This window comes from Pholis gunnellus (genome assembly GCF_910591455.1).
Source record: "Pholis gunnellus genome assembly, chromosome: 15".
Classification (NCBI taxonomy): domain Eukaryota; kingdom Metazoa; phylum Chordata; class Actinopteri; order Perciformes; family Pholidae; genus Pholis; species Pholis gunnellus.
The window spans coordinates 13,703,993-13,726,204 of record NC_136542.1 but is presented as its reverse complement, the minus strand read 5'-3'; the positions used below and the strand labels follow the sequence as shown (position 1 = coordinate 13,726,204).

At 44.5% G+C, this 22,212-nt stretch overlaps 1 protein-coding gene across 1 annotated transcript; it reads right to left on the bottom strand.

Annotated features, from left to right (window-relative positions):
- Positions 1 to 1,385: 1,385 nt before the first annotated feature.
- On the bottom strand, positions 1,386 to 20,982 carry LOC306707316 (formin; the record flags this gene model as incomplete). The annotated part of the gene is made up of 13 exons (XM_079174709.1): positions 18,664 to 20,982; positions 18,384 to 18,504; positions 16,786 to 16,847; positions 14,338 to 15,146; positions 12,035 to 12,176; positions 7,353 to 7,440; positions 3,939 to 4,000; positions 3,584 to 3,672; positions 2,454 to 2,583; positions 2,197 to 2,343; positions 1,992 to 2,051; positions 1,774 to 1,894; positions 1,386 to 1,393 (listed from the first exon to the last, which is right to left on the bottom strand). The coding sequence occupies exons 1-13, from the start codon at positions 20,446 to 20,448 to the stop codon at positions 1,386 to 1,388; spliced, it is 3,624 nt and encodes a 1,207-aa protein (XP_079030835.1). The 5' UTR covers positions 20,449 to 20,982.
- Between the last annotated feature and the right edge of the window lie 1,230 nt (positions 20,983 to 22,212).

Here is a 22,212-nt window from a genome sequence, read left to right as displayed (position 1 = left end):
TAAACTCCCCTGAGCAGCAAATGAGCTCTGACTGTTTCTTTTTATTTGATCCTATTTCATTCGGTAGCGTCCCTGCCTCTCTGTCCAGTCCAATTACACGGCAGTTAAAGGGATCTTTATGTAAAGATAAACGTAATCTTTAGTTTGGCTGCTGGGTTCCGAAGCTTTACTTGCACTACTCGACATGTTTCGAGTCAGAAACAGAATAGAAGATATCGGTCTTTATAGGAGCCGAGAGTCCTACAGTAGGCTGGGGTCCCTGTGGCCTCCCATTCATCCCTCTCCCCCTGAGAGGAGCACAGAGAGAGGTCATCACCCTCTCCCCAAACAGGAAGCCCCATCAAAAGAGGATCATGTTTCTGCACAAGCCAGTGAAGGAGAGGGCAGACAAGCAGACCAGGACCTGAGCATCACTGATGACTAAACGCTGCACGCACACGCACACACGTGCAGCAAAGCGTCATTACGTCTGCAAACACACTACTGTGCCAATTTAAAAGACAGTATGCTGAGATTTGTATGAGACAGGCACACATTGGCGCAGTCTCTACTAGCCTCCTCCTCAGAGTCTCCTGACCTTTGACCCAAGCCTGGAGGGCGAGACACCGCCGACCACTGCAGTCGCCACCTCAGGATCAGGTGAGGGGCAGGCGGCCTCGCTCAGTCTCAGTCAAACGGAGCCAGTAAACCGAAGTGTGATTCAGTGTTGGCCTCTCGGTGTCAGACATGGCTCACAATGTGGATGGAAGGGATCTGTGTTAGCGTTATAATCAAGACCACTTGCTTTCTTTAGGCTGGTTTATAATAGCCAGGCATAAATATTTATTCCTGGCGGCTGGAGAGGATAAAAATGGTGCAAGTCAGAGGTGGAGCTCACCAAACATCCAGAATCCGACGCTCGCCCTGTGATGCCAATACCCCCGAGGACTACTGTGCCAGACTGTGCTGCAGCAGAGATCAAATACGAGGGCCCTTGTGTTGCATTTATTGTCTTCAGGTCTTCCATTTTTCCTAATAAATGAGTGACAGCTTGAGGTGGGTCTGGGTACTTTAGTAGACTCTTTGTATTTTTTCCCCCGGGTCAGAGAGGAGAGGGCTTTAACAGCGATCTAAAAAACGTAGGGGAGAGCTGCCGAGCATATCTAATTGCTTTCATATGCCGTATTATTGGTTGATTTAAATAACCACAGACACCAGGGGCACTGGGGGGCATCGCCTTTAACCTTCGCATGGCCCTGGCCAAGACTGGCTGGCTGGGTTACTGAGTGGCTCGGCGCCCACGACACTTTGAGTACAGAACATCAAATTCGGGTTCACTTATTTATCCGCCGATTGTGACTCTTATTCTTTGTCAATGAGCTGGTATTTGCTTTTTGGATTTTTACTCATGCTTCTAAAAAGGGACAGCAAAAAATAAAGAGGATTGTTCGGCTAGGTGCTCCGTCACTGGTCCTGAAACGGGAGAGGATGTGGTGTTATGATGACACGGCTGTTAGGAGATACAACGTCTGGTAACACAGGGGGAAGCCGCCTCAGGCCATCCAAGGTCCTGAATACACCAGCAAACCTCTCCGCACAGGGCAGGGAGAGTACATAGGATTTACATCGGATACAAACTGCACCACTGCAAAGATGGTACTGTATACAATTACACCGATTGATTTACAACGAATCAAATGTGACCAAGGCACTAAAATGCAATGTGGTGAGCGGTTTAAGCCTTGGCAGCCACAGTAAAAATGGATGTACTTCATTCAACAGGACATGTCCTACCAGTCAGATCCTTCTTCATTTTCCTCATGTCCTTAGTGAGGTCTTCAAACTTGACCTGAGCAGCCTGGAAGAACTCCTGAGGCTCCGGCATAGGGAACACACTCTTTTCTGTGCCGGCATGCTGGAACAGTGGATCACATATGACAGTATGATGAGTGATGAGTGTTTTAAGAGTGGAAGAGTGTATAACTGTGTGAATTTGGTTGACGGTGCCTTACCTTGTCAAAATTACGCAGGTAGTATATAACCACATAATCCACCAGGTTCATACAATTGTCCTGAGGATTAAATGACAATCATACTTTACATTTGTTATCTACATATTGATACATTATTGCAATTTGATTATATGGGTCTATTTAGCTAAGATTTATTGGGGAATTATGGCAGATTTTCAGTGTAAAATTGTAAGAAATGTTTAACCCTGCTTTTGACGTCCTTTAGTTTGGGGAGGATCTCCAGTCCGAAGCCATCAGCCTGACCTCTTGTCCTGTTCCCACCGTTCATATAGTTCCCAAAGGCCAGAACAAGGCCCATTACTTCCCGCAAGCTATTACACTCTAACAGCTCCTGACAGAGATACACACACACACACACACACACAGCCTTTGGGTTAGTAAACCTCCAGACAGCTTAATGACATTGTTCTGAAGCCCTCTTTACTGACGAGATGTTCTTACTTTGCTGACACGCGAGATGATGTCCACCTTACGACGGACGGAGGCGATGGTATCGAGGAATACTGACTGGAAGATGATGCAGTGGGCTCGGTTCGCGAAGTCGGGAACCTGGGAGAGCTCATAGAGAAACCTGGAAAACAAAAAGGGCAGGAGGAGGTAACGGAAGAGAATGGGGTGTGATGTGTTATGACAGAATTAAACAAAGTGTCTAACAAGAAGAACTATTTTGGTTCCTTGGCAGGCTTTGCTTCCCCATGCAGGCCGTCTGAGTCAATGTTGCTGTTCAGAGGCGGCTGATAGTCATGAGCGGTGCTGCTCGGCTGGGTTTGAAAGGTCCGCGGGGTCGGGTGGAGGGAGAGCAAAGAGCGGCTCACAGAGACTGATCAAAGGTAGCTCCGGCCTGATGTGGGACGACTTATGTAAACAGTGCCGTGTCAGAGGGGAGGGGAGCGGTAACATCCTGAGTGATTAGGCCCCGCTGACGGAGGTAGACACTGAGTAGGGATGACTCGGGCAGCCGTAGTGACAGCTCTGGTCAAACATGGAAATAGGAAGCCCAGGCTGAGCGGCACCGCTGGGTCCAGGCCTCGTTAACTGGCCCCGGACTACTTAACCCTGACAGAAACTACTGAAGCAATGTTCATTAATGCATATGTTTTCACACAGACACAAGCTTGGAGAGACTTTATAAAAAAATAAAGACTTAATAAAGAGGGAGTAGACAAAGTATGCTCCAATGTGTAAAAACGACCTTTAAGTACAAAGGAAACCCTGACAAATAAAATAAAAAATATTAAAATGTCATCCCCTTTCCTATTTAATTTTGGTCTATCAAAAAAAATTATTATAATAATAATAATAAGAATAATTAATACTGGAATCATTTCAAGTTTATTTTCATTTATTGATGAGCCCTACGAAATCTCAGAAACCCATGTAAATTAATTAAATTTAGCTAAATTACTGGGTAAAATATAAGGCAAATAAATAATTGATAGCACTAAACTCAATACCTGAACTCACATTCATGTATCTGATTAATACTGGCAAGTTTACAATTACTTATGAAAGCATAATTTTCTTTGGAAAATATTAAAAAAACATTTGACAAAACATATTTGTGATCTTACTGCTCAGGTTTGTCCAGCAGTTTGACTTCCTCCTCTTTAGAATCCTCATAATGTTTCGTTATCCTGGCCAATTCGTCACTGGTGGCCCTCTGTGAAGAATCACAACACAAAGTCAAAAATCAATATGTACATAAACACAGCTAAATACTTTCACAAAGAGAAGGACATCCAGTAGAAATCTGAATCGGTATTGCAATTGTTGCAGTGCAAGAAGTTACACGATAATAAAAAACATTTGGGCTGATAAGACGCATACCGTGACGAAACCAATTTGTAGCAATAAAAATAATACGGTTTTCTTTAAAAGCTGCCATTTCTTTTTATTACCTTAGACAGAGTGCTCCTTCATACTTACATTTTCATATAACGCCTCAATGGTCTCCAAGTCCACCACAGAGTTGTCCACAGTAAGAACAGCTGGAACAGTAAATATATTCATTAGAAGCAGTCAGTCTAATAAATGGATAAGATCTTGGCCAAAGCATGCTGCCTTTTAAGTGCTGCCAGTGCTAGAAGAACAAACTCGTCTGTCCGACTAGGGACGTTAACTCATGATAGCCAGGGTAATTTTGTTAAACTTCAGTTAATAAAACATCATATTTGTGGCTATGACTATTTGTAAGACATATTATGGATTTTATGAGAATGAAAACAGAGACGAGAGCAACATCTGACTAAAACCAGCGTGCCAGTTGTGTCTACTCGCTCTCACTACTGCACAACACTTGCACCAACAACCACAACACATCATTCAATTACCATGGAGTTGAATTATAAACCTAATTTCGAAAATTAGCTCGAGGTTGTGAAAGCTGCCAGTGTGGCCAGGCTGGGTCTGAGACCGCGGATGCTGAGCAGACACTGGCTCAAAACAGAAAGCCTGAAAGTGTTTAACCCCACAGTGAGAACCACCGCAGCTGACTGTAATGCTTTTTAGAGTCAGACAGGAGAAGGGGAGCCCTGTGAGAAACAGAGGAGGCAAACAGGGAGAGGGATAAGAGAGAGAGAGAAAAGGCTGGCAGAGATCATCATTTAGACACAAAATGATCTGAGTTTCTTGACCTGCTTCGCTTACAGGCTGCATGTTTGTCGAGCTTGACTCCGTAATAATGAAAGTGCACAGAGGACAGCAAAAAAAGAAGAGAGAGAGAGAGAGAGTGACTCCTGCTCTGTGTCTGAGAGGTGTCACAGGTTTATGGCTCAGTGAGGGAGGAGGGGATGAGGACACAATGGGAGGGATGGCTCCAGTGCTGCTGGATCAGCTGGCAGTTGTCTGGTTGGTGTCAGCTGAGGGGCGCTGAACACCACATACTGCTCTCGAAGCCAAAACTAATGACTGGCAAGAAATACTTAAAAGGGAAACCAAAGTGTAACTTTTGAACAAAAGCCACTGTTACAGCATGGCTTTAAATAGTACAAAGTAGTGTAACAGTAGCTAAAGTAGAGAAAAGCCACAAACTGACTTCAGTAATGCTATGGCAAAAAACTAGCTCAGGTTTGCTAACCTAGCTAGCATTACATTAACTTCTCAATACAAACATTAGAACACCGTCAACTCACTTTTGCTGAATAACCGCTACTGTGGCCACAAATGACACTAATTCAATGACAGTAAATGGTTAATGCACAATGTTAGTTACAATGCAAAATAAAGCTAAAGTTTGTTAACGTTGGCTAACATTTCATTAGCTTCCTAACATGTAAACATGAAATCAAAACCGGGTAACTTTCTGGCTAACAGCCACTGTGACCACAAGTGACAAATACGCAACGGCGGTAAAAGGTCAAATGTATTTTAACAGTAATGCAATATCGGTTACATGGCAGCAAAAGTTTGGGAAAATTAGCCGACATAATGTACATGTCCTTGCAGACCAAGTAAGACCATTAAAAACCTGAGTGTATTGAAAGGAGAGGATGTAATTTACTGCTAAACATTTAATCTGTAAGAGGAAATGCATGTTTTTTTCATGTTTTTAGTATAGCCTTCTTTTAATAATTCTCGTTTTCCTAATGTAAATTAGGATTAAAATCATGATTTCATTAAATCTGTAGGCTACTGGCAAAATGCATTCATGTATGGTGCTTTAAACACAAGCCATTTGAGTTTTGGATAAAAAAAAGTTTCAGGTAGTTAATCACGTTTTAGGCGTGTAAAGAAAGTGCAGTTTTGGTATCAGTGGTTTCCGGCTAACGCGGTAATGTTAGGTGCATTCTGGTTCCCAGCTGTTCCTGTTGCAAAGAAGTTGTCAATGTGGTCCCAATGTCTGGATCAGAGAGAACGCTGGAGGTCCGTTTCCTACATCTTATTAGAGTGGATTATTCAGTCCCTCAGCCATGCAGCCGTCAATCACACACCAAAGGGGGGTCTGCTCCAGTGTGCACAGGGAGCCGGATATCTCTCCACACCGACAGATCAAAGCCAGCCTGCCAACCGCCTCACACCCTCTCCTTCCACTTTTCACTCATCGGCTTTGGTGTGGAAGGGCATGTGTGGTGTGTGAACATGTGTATGTGTGCGTGTGGTGAGGTGGTGTGTGGGGGAGAGCCTCCCCTTGCTCTTGAACCATGGTGGCCCTTGAGGTCCCCCAGTCAGGCGGGTGCAATTCACCCCCTCTCTCCCTCCACCAGAGTGCTACCTTCTCTCCCCCCCCCTCCTTCCCTCCCTCCCTAGTAGCTCTAATTACATTACATGTCCCATGTCCTTTTAATTTGGCAACAAAGGGGAGGCAAGCAGGCGAGGCCAGGGACTCGAGCCCTTAGAAGTACTTATTAAGGTGCTGTCCTTCATTGTCAGATTCAAATTGTCCATTTCACATACAACCCCCCATTAAGGCACAAGGAAGCAGCCTCACGCTGGGTGTTTTACCAAACCACCTCTACAAGCGGACACTGGAACAGAGAGAAAAAGGGAAGAAAAAAAAAATAAATCTAACAACTAAATGGGCGTCCTGGTGCTATGTGCTGTTTGGCTTGTGTTCGAGGTGGTTTTATGTGGTAGCGCAGTGTCTGCTAACTGTGGAAGGTGGTTTTGTACATGCTTAGATCATTAGTGGGGTGTCAGTCCCATTAGGCTTGTGGAAACCGTCACTGGCTACAATAAACAGATCTGCTGGCCGCATGCTCAGACTAGCAGGCGGCAGGCTCTCTCCGCCACAGTCCCGGGACAGGACCAATTCCTGGCCCATCTACGATGTCCCCAACACACATATTATGTGTTTATACACACACACACACTCTCTCTCTCTCTCTCTCCTGCTTTTTCCGCAGAACAACCAAGCATGCAATCAATCTACGCAGCTCCTCAAATGAAGGAAATTTGATTTTAACCATTGCAGGAGGGATTTCAAGCAGCCCGACAGAAATAAATAAAGGCTGCTTTTATCCGTGTTGCCGTCTCACATTTTGACAAATCATGGCATTTTTCTTACCAACCATGGTAATTGAAAAAAAACAAAAAAACTCCCAAGTTCCACTAGCAACACAAATGAATCCCCCAAAAAGTGTCTCTAGATACAAATTAGAAACTGTCAAGAGGTTGGAAATGATTCTCTGCTGCAGGGCTCACTATCTCATCTCTTAAAAATAACTCCCATCTACATTTCATCAGGAGTCATCCTCAATTTATAGTTACACGGAACTGTAAATTCAGTTTATTGCTGTTGAATATAAAAAGGAGCTTCGTTCTTGAGAGCGATTAAAATGATATCACAGTGTGCACTCGACATGTTCAACAGACTGTCATCAGAACTTGTTTTTTTTTCTTCACCTTGCCGAATGTCCTTCATCTCCAGATGCAGGCTCGACATGAGGATGGCGACTGCTTGTGAACGCTTCGAATCCAGCAGCTTGATAAGCTGGAAAAAAACAGAAAACAAATGGATTCATATTATTAGAGCATTAGTGGGATTCAGGGTAAAACCCACAGTCTGCATTTCAGTTAATACGGCTTAAGCGGATTGCCATATCTTAAATTAATTATTTCATTTTAGGTTAACAGGATAGTGAGTCTATATTTAGAGGAGAACAACATCATTTATGTACATTAACACCACATTATATGATGTTGGTTTCAAATTTCAAGTAATATTACTATCGATTACTTTCAAATCCAATACGGTGTCTTATCTCGACTCGGATTTCTTCACACCAATGTTTATGACCAATGCTATTATTTAAAACACAGGCATAAAACAAAGTGAGGAACAGATGGTGAACAAAACGTTCGGTTCTGCGATGAGAGGCCGGGTGGAAATCACTTAGTCACTTCCCCCGGCTGTGGAAGCAGATGATAGATGATGAGCGAGACAGAGAGCCTGAAGCACCAGTTACTCCGAGCAACCTGGGAATCATCTGGGTTGACCCAAACGACCAGACTAATCAACACACGTTGTCATAACCCATCATCATGATGCAAGCGACTGGGAAACGCGGAGCACGCATACATGGCCCGGGACACACTTTGTCAAGTTACATCAATGAGGGAGCAAAGTCAAACAGAAAAGCACCTCTTCCAGTTTACCGAAGAACATGTGTGAGATATAATCAGAAAATATCAAGTCGCAGTGAAAGTACAAAGGCAAAAGTGGCACCATAAAAGGACAGTCTAGAAGAGCAAGCTTTTATAACAAACTATAAATTCACAGGATTTTTATTTGTGCCTACACATGGTCACAATTACTTATGACTGAATTAGCCGTAAAGCCAGAGCGAGTTTTGGCAAGGTAAAGCCCTGCTCTAAAAGTTAATGTGTCAGGCTTCTTCATTAGGTATTATGGCGTTGTCGGCTACTGGGCTGTCCAGTGGGAGCTGGAGAGCAGAAGCCTTAGAAGTGGGTATTGCGTTACAGGGCGTTAGTGGGTGCCATGCTGCTTCCAGCTCTATTACCTGGATCACTGGGGATCTCCCATTCTGGGGGCTTTACCAACACCTCTAATTAACCACTTCGGACGGGCCACACTAAAAGCAGACCAGGAACCCTTCCCGCTCACTGTGGCTGCAGAAATCGCCAATTAGCCTAAACAGTTACGTTAACGGGAAAAGACAACTGATGCTGGATGCTTGGTATCAGAAACAGCAAAACGGCTCCGGAGGAAGCCGTGTGATGCTGATGCTGAGACAGGTAGACACCAATAGTTAGCGGCTCCCTCCTGTGGAAGAAATGGGAACTCTGAGGCTCTCGTTTGAAACTGATGTGGACACTTTAATAACGCAGACGGGTCAAAGGGAAAGAGGAGAAAGGAGAGAGAGAGAAAAAGCGAGCGGCCTAAGAAAATAAACCAAAAGATGGAGGGAGACACTGGGAGTGTCAGCAGCTTGAGCTGAAGCAGGTGGCTGCTGTTCGGCGGGGTGGGCAGGGTGATGCTGGTTCAGAGCCGAGCGGATAGTTTACACAACCACGGCTGAGCAGCCAGCCCGCTCCGCGCTGTGACCGTCTTGTCTGATTATCTGTCTGGAATCACCACGGGCAGATGTTAAAATAACAACTGGATCAAGACTTCCCATCAATAACCACCTACGATACACTCAGCAACCCCAGTCTCACCCAGCGGTGTTAATCTTACACCCACTCTCCCACGTCATAGACAGAGCTTCAAATATGTCTTTAATAAACGCACCATGATTGCTCATAAGTCATCCCCCATAAACCGGTTAAAGCTGCAGTTTGTTTAAGGAGATCCGCTATGTATAAACTTGATATGGGTTTGACTGATGTGGGGAGAGGAAATTGCTGTTTTTGTGTTTACTGATGTGCATATTTGCTCGCATACGAACTCAACAGCACATTGAGCTCGATTGATTTCCTCATCTTCATCCACCTCTCCCTCCCCCTTCTAATCCCTCAATCAAGAATGCGCCGACATGCTCATCCTCTCTCACTCGCCCCCCCCACCTCTCCTATAGGTGCCCTGTCTTCATTGCCAGTGGAGCGGAGCCACATGCCTGCAATTATACACCTGGTCCGGTCTGGTCCGGTCGGGTGGGATAGCTCTCTTCCATGTCATCTCCTCCGCTTTGATATGCTAATCAGCAGAGAGAGAAGGGCTCCAGAGTAAACAAGAGCTTTGATTTTTTTTTTTCCTACGGCACACATGATAAAGATTAACTTACTCATGTAGGCATCGGCCGCATCCCCCGAGTTTCAACTTCTGGCGTGTGGAGTTGTTGGAAAGCGGGGAAGTGGCTCATATGCATAATGTACACACACATTCCATTCCCGCCCACTCATCTCCTCTCGCCGCACACAGCCCCGGGCTGTGGTGTTAGCATGATCTGGCAACACTTTCTGGGCAAGTGCATAATGACTCGTGAGGACGTGCCGTCGTCATCACACACACACACACACACACACACACACACACACACACACACACACACACACACACACACACACACACACACACACACACACACACACACACACACACACACACACACACACACACACACACACACACACACACACACACACACACACACACCGAAACGTACATATACACAAACACGTGTAGAAACAAACAAACAAGGTAATTGAAACACACTTTCTCTCTCACAGATTCATGCACAGATTCAGTGGAAACATTATCACTGAATTCTGTGCTGAGGAGGCAGGTAGTCTGCACGAGTGTCCACTGTTATCAGTAGTCCTGCAGGGGGACAGAGACAGAGTCTGGCAGCCCTGAACTCTAGCCTTGGCAGGTATCCCTCAAACTTATGAGACTCACACTAAGAACACTCCGTCCATATCTACAGTGACACTAGATATTAACGAGAGCTAAAACCAATGACTGACTGTCAATTGATTTATCTTTTCAAAGTATTTTATTTAAGGAAAATGGAAAACCATTTGAATATTCTCTATTTGTCTTAGTATCCTATGAACGGGAACTGAATAACTTTGTTTTGCGGATCGTTGGTACGAAAAGCTATACGTTTCAAGATGTCACCAAGGGCTCTGCCACTTGTGATGGGCATAAAATAGGGATACAATGCTAGGAAAATTGCTGTAATTGTAAAAAGAAAAGAAAAGTCATCCAATTTGTCTCTTTAACTCAGTAGCAGCTCGTCTCTAACACTGTGCTCATCCCAGTTCCTCTCACTTTCCCGCCCGTTAACCAGCTGAACTTCTTGGAAGCCATTATCAGCTGATGATTCAGAGGATTTTTCTCTCAAATGAGTATAAACTTTCAAGGATAAAAAATGATGAAGTAAACTACTTTTATTGTGAAGACCTTTCCAGCGAGTTGGACTCACAAGCTGCCTGAAACCAACCAAGCCACCAAACCAACCTTCCACTTATTCACTTCCCCTCTTTAAATCGTAGAGTTGGACTCTGAATGCTCTCGCTGGCTCTTGACCTTTATATTAAATATAAGACTTCTGTCTCATCACAGTGCTGGGGACCAAATGTCTAAACATAGATATCAGCCACAGCCAGTGTACAATATCTTAAGCAGATTATATGAGTCTTTCTCCCAAATAAACACCAAATGTTATGTTGGACATGGAGTTTTTTGGATTGATATGAATTTGTCCCAACAGCGTTTTCATTAGTGGGGGTCAAAAGGCTGATGTAAGCCCAGACAGGAGACAGTTGGCAAGATTTGTGTCTGGATCTGAGTTGGATCAAATGTTGGACAGTTCGCCGCTTTACAGTGACCAGACTGAGTGGAGAGATCTAAGGATGGAGATCAAGGACAGAAGAACACACACACACACAACCACCCACCCACACACACACACACACACACGCACACACTGTGGCCCTCTAGAGCAGAGTGGAGCCTTTCGAAATTGATCAGAATAGGGGATGTGTATGGATTTAGAGGGGACAGTCTGGGGCATTGGCTGATTTTTAACTCCTTGGACGCCACAGTGAGGACCACGAGTCAGCCAGGATGCTGACACGGCGCTGGCTGCAGCAGAGTTGCAGAGTTGCAGCATTTGACCAGACATCAACAAGTGTGTCTTTGGTGGGTTGGGGGGACGGTAGATCAATCTGGCACAAAAGCACACCTTTGCTGACTTTTCGCGACTGGTTTAATCTATAAAAAAAACTAAAACTTTGAGGCTTGCACAGACGGAAAGAACAACATTCTGAAGCCCTACCGACATTACAATCAAAAGATCTGGCAACTGTAGGCAACAGTCTGGAGGCACAATCCATTTATTCCCGGATCACCTTTTATTTCTCTCTTTAATTTAAGATTGAACATGACAGCATAGAAAAAGTATTTCTTTAAACAAAACTTGATAAGAAAGCAGCTAACGCAGCCCTCGGGAGGCCGCAGCAAGAGACAAAGTGCACAGAATATCCATCACATGCAAAAAAAAAAAAGAAAAAAAAGCGATGAATTGTGTTTTCCACACAATCGACGTCAAGGAAAAACTAGGACAGTGAGAAGATGTAACCCAAACTGAGGAGGAGTGTGTGTGGAGCAACTGACTCACCTTCTTAGTTTTGGCTTTCTTCTCGTAGGTGTCGGACAGGGGCTTCTTCTTCGTCTGCAGCGTGGCCTTGGAGAAAAGATCCTCAAACTCATTGGCGTCGACAATGTTTGGTTCCTCCAGAGAACCCCAGAGTGTGTTGTTGCTGCAAAACGAAGTGAAGTGTGAGTTTGTGATTTACGCCAATGCTTAAATCTGTGCATCTAAAGTGAAACGACAGCGGCTCACAGGGCAAGTTGGAGCTAAACACATTGTGTGCTCTATTTGTGGAAGCGTATTTGATGTTTATTCAAGCTGCCAACTGCTTTTCATTTTCCATTTCGCTGTCTGACAGAAAGAAAAAAAAACTTGGCAGCAAGACAATCTCAACTTTAAAAAGCACTGTTTATGAGGGAGGTGATAAAAACAACAAAAGTTTCTGTAATAAAGGATCATTTCCAGCAAACGGACGAGAATACGGGAGGTGATGCTGTGTTTCAGAAGTTGCCGAGTAACATGGAATAAACAAACAGAGGCAGAATAAGGACAAGAAGTGTTTAAAGTCAAGAGGATGTTCAGAATTTAAGCACTCTGTTGCTGTTATCGTCACATCTGTCTATGCTTTCCTTCCTTCAGTAAAATAATAAAACGGACATCAAGAAACAGTAACAACTAAAGGAATGACGACAACAATAATAAGCTGCACATGCCTAACGACTCGTTTCCTATTATCTTATTTTCACACGTCGCAGGTCGTTGTTTATCGACGTTGCATCTCATCTGTGAGCTCATGACACTGCCAGGTCAATCTCCCCAGTGAGAGAATCTGGACACAGCACACTAACACAAGCGCTGGCAGGCTTATCGTGGCCTAAATATCAGAACAATCAACCGCATTGCCAGCGACTCAGTTAGGGTCGAGTAAGTCCAACTGTTTCTGCGTGCAGTTGGTGAGAGTTTTCATCTGGGGCAGCAAAGGGGTTTTCATGTTGAAGACATAATGATACTGTCCCCGAAATCCGACCTTTGATTTTGCACTCCCGTCTGAGACACTGGGGTAAACAAGTCCAATGCAGAGCCTCCGATTCTGTGCAGGAAACTAGCTTGGAAAAGAAAATGACATCCAAACCCAGAGAAATATTTCCATGCAAGAAAACTTTCTAATTGACCAGATTACGACAATAATTGAGCTTGAATCCCCCAAAAAGATATGTTCCCTTTTCTTTTCTTTTCTTACTGCAGCTCCACGAGAAAGTTTGTCCCGCGTCCTGCTCACCGTACTTAGTGTTTCGGCTCACATTCAGACACCTGGCATCATTTCAGACCTTACACTGTTACCCCCCCCCCTCATAACTCAGAACCTCACACCATTAACAGAGATCACACAGCTGATCCAGCTATAGTTAAACATCTGACCCATTTAATGCCCCTTAACTTGGCCCTTTACAGTTAAATTTATAGCCGACTCGAAACTGCTGCAGTGTAGTAAGTCCGTCCTCCAACGCTGGCCAGGACCAGAGCGAGAGAGCGAAAGAGAGAACCACAACTCAGTTTCTCCCACTAATCCAGCCATGGAAATACAAGGCCATAAAGCTGGGAGCCTGGCACTCAGGCAACGACCACAGCCACTGTAAATGGGCTGGATAATCCACTTACAATTACAGAGTATCTCAATCGGGCCAGTAGACGAGAGAGTGTGCACCAACCATATCTTTTAATATCTCTTTGAAGAGGTGCGTTCAGGGCCAAACTAAGACCCCGTTAGACAAGGGCCGATGATGCCTAGAGCTTCATTAACTCGGGGATAACACTTTTTAATCCTCACTTTGATGACATTCTGCAGTAATCCACCAAACAATCAGTGAGGAAAATCCAATTATTCTATCAATCATTACAGTAATAACTACAAACAGGAACTGAGGTTATGCTAGGCCTGTGACAAGACATTCTGCAATTGTTGTGAGCTACTAACGATTTAATTACTGCCGCTTAAAGAATAATTACTACAATTTCAGTCTTATTTTTTTTAATCTAATTAATCGTTGGTAAAAAAATGTAAGTGAGGACCACAGAAATGTGGATAAATAATCCCTTATTTTACAGAAAAAATGTGTGCACAATTCTGGTAAGTACGGTAGGTCAAAGTTGAACCGGGAAGTCAGTCTGTAAACTGAGACGTTTACAACGGACAGTTTGGAGAATAATTCTACCATTTGCCTTTGATTACTACAAACTGGCCGAAACGTTAAAAACATGACCCAAGCTGTAATCCAACACACTTATCCTTTAAGAGCAGTATGCGGGGATTTAAACAATGGTCCACATACTTGTTGTCCTCTATCTGTATCCTGGTCCAGTACAGAGGCTTCATGGGACAGGCTGGCTCAACGGCAACTTTCCGTGGGGCCGTTTCCACCTTCGGGAAGAAACCGAAGCCCCCCATAGGAGGAGGAGGTGGCAGGCCTCCGCCTGGAGGGGGTGGAGGAGGAGGGGGACCAGCTCCAGGTAGGCCAGGAGGGAGAGGGGGTGGTGGCGGGGCTCCAGTGGTGCCTGGCAAAGGGGGAGGAGGTGGTGGTCCTACGAGGCCTGGTGGCAGAGGGGGAGGAGGAGGAGGAGGTGGTGGTCCTACGAGGCCTGGTGGCAGAGGGGGAGGAGGAGGAGGAGGTGGTCCTACGAGGCCTGGTGGCAGAGGGGGAGGAGGAGGAGGAGGAGGTGGTCCTACGAGGCCTGGTGGCAGAGGGGGAGGAGGAGGTGGTCCTATGAGGCCTGGTGGCAGAGGGGGAGGAGGTGGCGGGGGTGGTCCAGAAGGGCCTGGGGCCGTTTCAGCTCTTAGATTTAGTCCGATGGAGTCCATGTTGAGTTTTTTGGGCACGTTCTGGTTGGGGCTATGAGCAAGCCCGCCGCCGTCCCCCTCCGGGCTCTTGATGAAGGTCTCCCTGTCCGTCTGGATACTCACGGTGCGGAAGGTCTTGGGTATCAGGTCGTCTGTGGACACAGCAGCGTCGCGGAGCTCGCCCCGCTCCTGACCTGCATTATAGCCTTTGTCTCTTTGCATCTTAGCAATGAGTCCTTCCAGGTGCGACGTTGACACAGCATGCTCACCTCGCAGTTGGAAGATTTCCACCTCATAGTCGGACTGTTAGGAACAAGAGCAGGAAGCCAGAGAGAAAACCAATGCAGAGTATCAGAATCTTCAGTCACTTTCCGTCAAATAATATCAGAAGACCATATGTTTCCTCAAATGAACTTGGATTAGAGTGTTTGATTATTCATCCAAAGGCCTACATGAACACGACTCTTGGTTGAATAATAACTTTTCTCAGCTTTTGTTTTCAACTTAATTTGCATTAAGTTTTTCCCCCAATCGGAGGTTAATATCCGGTCTGATCTATTTGACATGTCAAACAATGAAAAACATGCCCACCAAAGCCAAGTACTGATTTGATACAGAAAGGAAATTGTTTTGAAATAAATCTGGCACATGTTCCTTATTAACTTGTGTCCGTTTAGAAATAGCATTAGGCACGTTCCCACTCTCTCTCGCGGGCCGACTGCGGTGCATGTTTCTCAGTGTCAGCATCAGTCCTTTAAAAAAAGGTCCACGTCAAATTAAAGGCTTTAAGCAGACAAGGCTGAGGAACCAATTCTGAGGTCAGACTTTTCAAAGACACAGCCCATAAAGCAATTCATCAGTGGTACAAATGATGTAATACGACCACAGCTATGTTCTTTTGGTTTTCCAAGGGCATCCAATAAGTTTGACTCTTGATTAAGTTGACGGGACGAAGGAAAAACACCTGTGAAACACTGTTCCTAACCTTCGCTTTTGATGAATGACACAGATGAATTTGGATTTGGAATGAGCAGTCATATTGGAGACAAAGGAGATGATAAGATCTCTGAATGTGTGTTTGGAAGACATTTGGAAGTAAAAAGTATACATAATGTTTGTCTCTTTTAGATTTTTTTAGGAGAAACAGTGCAGTTTTAAGTCAAGGTGTTTTATAAGATGTTGCCTCTATTTATATAATTTATGTCACTTCAATAATTAACTTTATTTTCACTTTTTGTATAAAACTGCTAAAGGTCCCATTAAAAGGCATATATAAGGGACATTCAGTAATTCAAAGGTTTTATATTTTCAATAGTTTACTCCCTTAAGGCTCTTTATTTGGTCTTATGCTAATCTTATAATAATAATATAATAAATATAGTGTGCCTTCAAAATATTATATTAACAGTTTGAGTCCGATTTTATTTATTTCCAATTGAACCTATTCATACAGGTTTTTTTGTAACAACATTTCTTTAAAACTTGAAAAATATATAAATTGAATGGACAGGTTGACAAACATTTTACATTTAAAAATCTTCAGCACAATACTGGGCAACTTCAAAATCTCTGAAATGTTAAAGCTTCTACTGCTGCAAGTAAATGTTCAGCACCAGTCCAGCTGCTGCACTTGAACATTTCATGCTTGCTTAGTGCCATCTTGTGTTCAGTAGACTGAACTGCCATGTCAGGCTAGATATTACAACGTATTAAGTGCCTTAATAAATGTAACTAAAAGTGCTGTTCATGTATGTCTCCCACACAAGAACTATCATTACAAATGCTACATGTCAGTTTGTTTCTGTTTAACATTTGTAAGGACTTCCTTACTTAACTTTCTTTAACTAGTCTGCCCTCACAGAGACGCCTGGGCTTGTTTTCTCCAGTGTGTAGTATGTTTTCAGTGTTAATAAAATGTTCGCTAAATAACTTGATAACTTACATGCATCCTCTCCAGATCTTCCTTGCACTCTCGCTTCAGCTGCAAGAGGGCAGCCTGGTGCTCTGAAAGGATGCAGAACAAGGACACAAACTCATTCTGCTGGCAGTTTACATTTATTAAATATACACTGGAGTGTAAATCACAGCTCAGTGCTTATTGTTTTCTTAACTTTTCATAGATTGAGGAAACAGGGTTTGAGATTTAGCTTTTCTTGAGCTACTGGCTAAAAGATTGTTATGGTAAACGGTTATCAAGCTAATCTGCAAGACAAGAGACGTACAACAACATGTACTGCTGGTTATTGGTAAGATTCTACAGAAGGGTGGGTCGTTTTCAATCTGAAGTGCCATATCTGCAACCCAACCAACCAGTTTTAAATGACACTGCTGGCACAGATGAAAGCCCAAAACTAAACATGTCATCAGGGCAAAACACGAGAAGAAATGCTGCTCTGTTGGTTCTAATAAAAGGATGGCATTGAGGGGAAAAATGACCGACGATGTAATTCTCCTAATGTCCATGATAATAAAGTAGGATTTAGAAACACATACAACTTGAGACTACAATAGACAATAGAGACCAACTATGTCAGTTCAACAAACATTTTAAGCGGAAGCGTATTGTGCTGTTTTATCACCCCTTGGGTCAACAAACTCCCAGGACAAGGGACAACGATGTTGAAGGCACGTGATAGGTAATCAATACCTCGCACTGGGAAGGCTTTCTGTTTTTGCTCTAAATATACTGACTCCACTTAATAGTCAATTAGTTGCACAATTGAATCAGCACTGTAATCTAAGGCCCTACGTGTGTGGTAAATACCAGACAAGTGTCTGAAAGAAATGCCTATGATGTGAATGTGTTGGTGTATCTGTAAGGCTCACACTGGACTTTTTGCTCTGCTTCTGAACTTCCACACACTATTCTCTAATACGAGAGCAAAGCTCCATCGTAGAGCACCAATCAACAAAAATAATCCGGGGTTGCTAGTCTTAATCTATTCTCTGGGATGAAGCTGCACAGAACACCCAACAGCTGTTTCACTGCTGCAGCGCCGCACTAGCTGTACACGGGAACATGAAAGAAAAGCCTTTTACTTTGTAACGTAATCAACCCCTCGACAGCCGTGCGTCTGTGTGTTATTACACCTTACAGTACAATAGGGGCCAAACATGGCATGCTGCCCAGAGTATACTCGATTAAATGTTTTTTTTACCTCTAACACCCACACATGCAATGCCGTGGTGCAACAAAACAACAACCACACAAACAGCAGATTTAAGGAGTAGACCCAGCCTCGCTGTGTTCATGGATTTAAAGGATGTGTTACACCCTGCTGCTGATACTTAGCTAGCTCTACACAACTTGTATGACTTGTTGAGTAAAGTGGGAGTGCTCAAAAGGTGTGACTATTGTTTCAGTGTGAAAAGATCCATTAAAAAAATACTATGATATACATACTCTATCCGCAATGGCCCTTGTCCACAAAGCCAATCATCGTGAGGTGTGTCAGTGTAAGTTTGTGATCCTCTGTCAGCGTTCCTGGTCTTTAGGTGGAAAGACAGACAACAGTGTCTATAGAAGCTTGAGGTTCTTACCTGCCTCGGTGTATTTCAGCCCCACCTTCTCTTCCTCATCTTTGGTTTTGGGTGGGGGCCACACAGCCTGAAGACGCCCCGGGGTCCGGTCCTCACTGTCGGTAGGAGACGTGAGCTCCGTCTGTGGGGAGAAAATACATGCATCAGCGTGGACACTGGCAATGCAATGATCCAGCAACAACTTGCCTCATCATTTTCTTATCATCTTTGCACAACCCAAGTGTGCAACTTAAATTTCCAATAACAAACAAAATATGAAAAATAATTGTGATGTTCATACATTAGCTTCTGTGGCACTGATATGTTCCTTTCCAGGGGATTTGGAGGTTCTCTCAAAAATAGACCTCAGATTTTCCTTCTCGCTCTTGATTTTCTTTTTCAATGCCTCCACATCCACTTCTTCTGTTTTTTCCTTTTTGACAGTTTTGGGGCCAAAGAGGCTCCTGAAGGTTTCGTAGGCCAGGTCTGACGTTTTCTTCCTCTCCTTTGGGGATGTGGAGGTGTCTGGTCCAGAAAGAAGCTCTTCTCCAGTCTCAGACTCTTTTCTGCGGTGTTCAGGATCCCCATCACGCCCGACGTCGGACTTTTTGGTCTCATCGTGGTTGTCTAGGTTGAGCAGCTGACTGAGATTGCCCATCACAGTGCTTTTAGTTTCCGCGACAGGTTTAGGCTCCGCCTGTTTTTTGGTCGGAGAGGTGGCCGTCTTCTGCTCGGGCATGAGCTTGGCTTTGTTTACCGTCCTTTTAAGGCTGAGCAGGGCCAAGTCGGCATCCTTCTCCCTCTGCTTGATCTCTGACACAGTCTCCCTGTCTTCCCCTAAAGCTCCTTTCTTCATCACCCGCAACCCACTGAAGAGAGCCGGCATCTGGAAGGAAGGGGGGGTAGAGAGCGCCGTGCTCCTGGATGGGGATGAGGTGGAAGAGGGTGCAGTGGATGAAGCTGGTGGTGGTGTTTCTGGTGTCTTTGGAGCAGTTGTACGCTGTGAGCGAGGACGGTTACTTGGCTGGATGTCTATTGGAGACTTTTCAGGAGCAGATGATGGCGGCATGGGTTTTTTAATCCCTGTAGGGTGGTTTGTGATACCAGCAGAGTCCGACTGCTCTTCTGGAATGGAGGATGATTGGACTGAAACTTTAGGAGTGTTCGGGCTGGAGGGAACAGAGGAGGACACCTGGCTGGAGGGAGGTTCCTCGGCCCCCTTCTCAGCTTCAACCCTTAGCTCATGTGTCTCCTCCCTCTGTGCATTATCTAAATCCTCCTTTAGAGGAGAGGTTGTGGCAGCATTGTGACCCGAGGCCTCCAAATCCAGATGTCCGGAGATGATTGAAGGAACGGGCAGAGAACAATCTATGCCAGCCAACTCTTTGCCTTCATCTGTCCCTACATTGTCTTTACTATTCTCTCCATCACCAGATGTTTCTACATCCAAAGACGCTGTGACGGTGCTCTCCTTGGGACTGCGGACATTTGCCTGTTTGGAAGCTAAAGAGTCCAGGGGTGTCCTAGTGCTGACGAACCTGTTTGAGTATAGAATAGCTTCTATGCGGGATCTCTCCGTAAATCTGTGTGTTCTGAACAAAGGCATTTGGTACTCGACCTTAGTGGCATCTCCATCATCATGCTCCACTGTATTATTATCCTCCTCAGGTAGGGTGGGCTTTGACAGGCTAGTGCTGCTGTGGGCCGCCTCCTCGTCCTCATCTTCCATGTACGTTTCCACCCGAGTGACCTGGACCAGCTCTAGATCAACCAAGGTTTTAATTTGGTCGCCAGACTCCTTGCCGGTTTCCAATGATTCAGCGCTCTGCCCTGTATCACAGGAAGCAGTCACATTGTCCTGACGCATTTCTTCCTTCCCTTGGAGGTTGTTCTCGCCGTTAGCAGTTTGACCACCGTCAGGTAGAAGATTCTCCTCACCCGACAGCTCCTTGAAAGACGTCAGCACGGCCGACTCGGCGTCTGAAGAGACAGGTCTGATTCGGCTGAGCATACTGCTTAAGACATTCAGGTAAGAACTGGCGGGCTGCTTCCCCGGTCCATCCGAGTTATTGCTCAAACTGTCCATTTTTACTCAAAGCTCCACACGAACTGAGAGTAAAGCGAGAAAAACCAAAACAGGTAGCAGCTCTGGCAAAGTGTCAGTTCAAAGTGTAAAAAAGGCCCCCAGCTCCAGTTATCCAAGTGGCTCCTATTCCACCTCTACCGCTGGCTGGGACAAAAGGCCTTTGTATGGACAAATCTCTCCAGCTCCTCTTACCACTATTCCTGTATTCCCGTTTAGTGAAAAGCAAACAGATTCCACGTAGTAGACGTTCATAATATCACAGTGAGTCTACTACTGACTGTATGTTGTCAGCAGGAATGCTCAGCCTCCTCTGAGCCAACAAGGTTCCCATGACGCTGCAAGTGAAGTCAAGCTGTTCAGTGGCTGGAAGCATGTGCTGCTGTAATCTTCCTGGGAGAGCATAGTTCACCTGCCTTTCACAAAAGCATTCCCGACTCTTCCGACAAGTTGAGCCGTAGTATCCATAAAGTTGTGGGTTATCCTTCTCTATGTGCCGGTGTACACACTGGAGTCCATGACTAAGCTGTACTTGTAGTTCTCTGTGTCCTTTACCTTGTTTCTCACTTTACAGGAAAGCCCTGTGTGCTGTTGCGTGAGAAAAAAAAAAAAAAAAACTCCACAGGTTGGGATAAAGAATGTGTCTCACTGGTCTACCCAGTCTAGGAGACGCCCTTTCCCTTCAGGTTCCTCCCTTTCTGGGAGGAGACCTGCAGAGCCCGGCACTGCAGGTGTCTGATTACCCCCGCTCACTTCCTTATAATGGCTGCCGCAGTTACAGAGTAAACACAGAGGGGGAGTCAGTCTGTGGTCAGGTGGAGGGCTGCTGAGGTCCATTAGCCCAGCATTGCACCATTAAGCGGTGAGCTATTGCAAAAGACAGGGTGATTAGTCAGCCTTGCCTTTGCCAGCTCTAGCTAACGTGCTAAGAGGCTAACATGTCATTAGTGGCTCATGGACAACAAGACAGAGCAGTTAATAAAAAAAACAAAAAAAAAAACAAGATCTTGATTTTCACTTACCTTAAATCTCTATATACTGAGCGCTGACAGCTTTAAATTAAACTACACCTTCTGTTTTGAGGACACTTTTCTTGAAAAAGTCTGAAAGCTAAGCTAACAACAGGTGGGAAAAACTAACAGGCTTATATGAGAAAATAAAATGGCACAGAAAAACAACTTTTATAGTGTCTGTCTTTCCCTAACTTCTGATGATTTTTATACGTCAATAAAAAGACACCACAGCATTCTTCAGACTGTGGTTGCCCCAGCAACCAAAGCTGGTCCTCCATGAATGCATTCCCTCGGACTGCCTCAGTGAGCACGGCCTAAACACGGAGGTAGCTGGACTATACAGGCTGCGTTTGTAATGTTTATATTCAAGTAAAATGACTGCCCTCAATTAAACATCTTCAAATACTAACGTCTCCCCCGTCAAAGGACCAATGACTAATAATTAGTTAGTTATGATGCTATAGAAACACAACTGGAAGAGAAATAAGAGAAATTTATATTTTTCCAAGATTCAAAATAGTGAAAATGGACCCAGCAGCAGAACTGCATGGATTATGCAAATACTATAATTATTTATTTATTACCATTTTAATTTCACGTTGGAAGTGTCTTACCAATAAAAACCTAAATAAAATACAGCACTCGTAATTGCATTTTTGTCAGAATGGCGTTTATTTTCCCCCCTCGTCTGAAGAACGCCACAAATAAAAGGGGCTTCTATGGCCAAGGATTTAAGTTATGTAATAGGACTCAG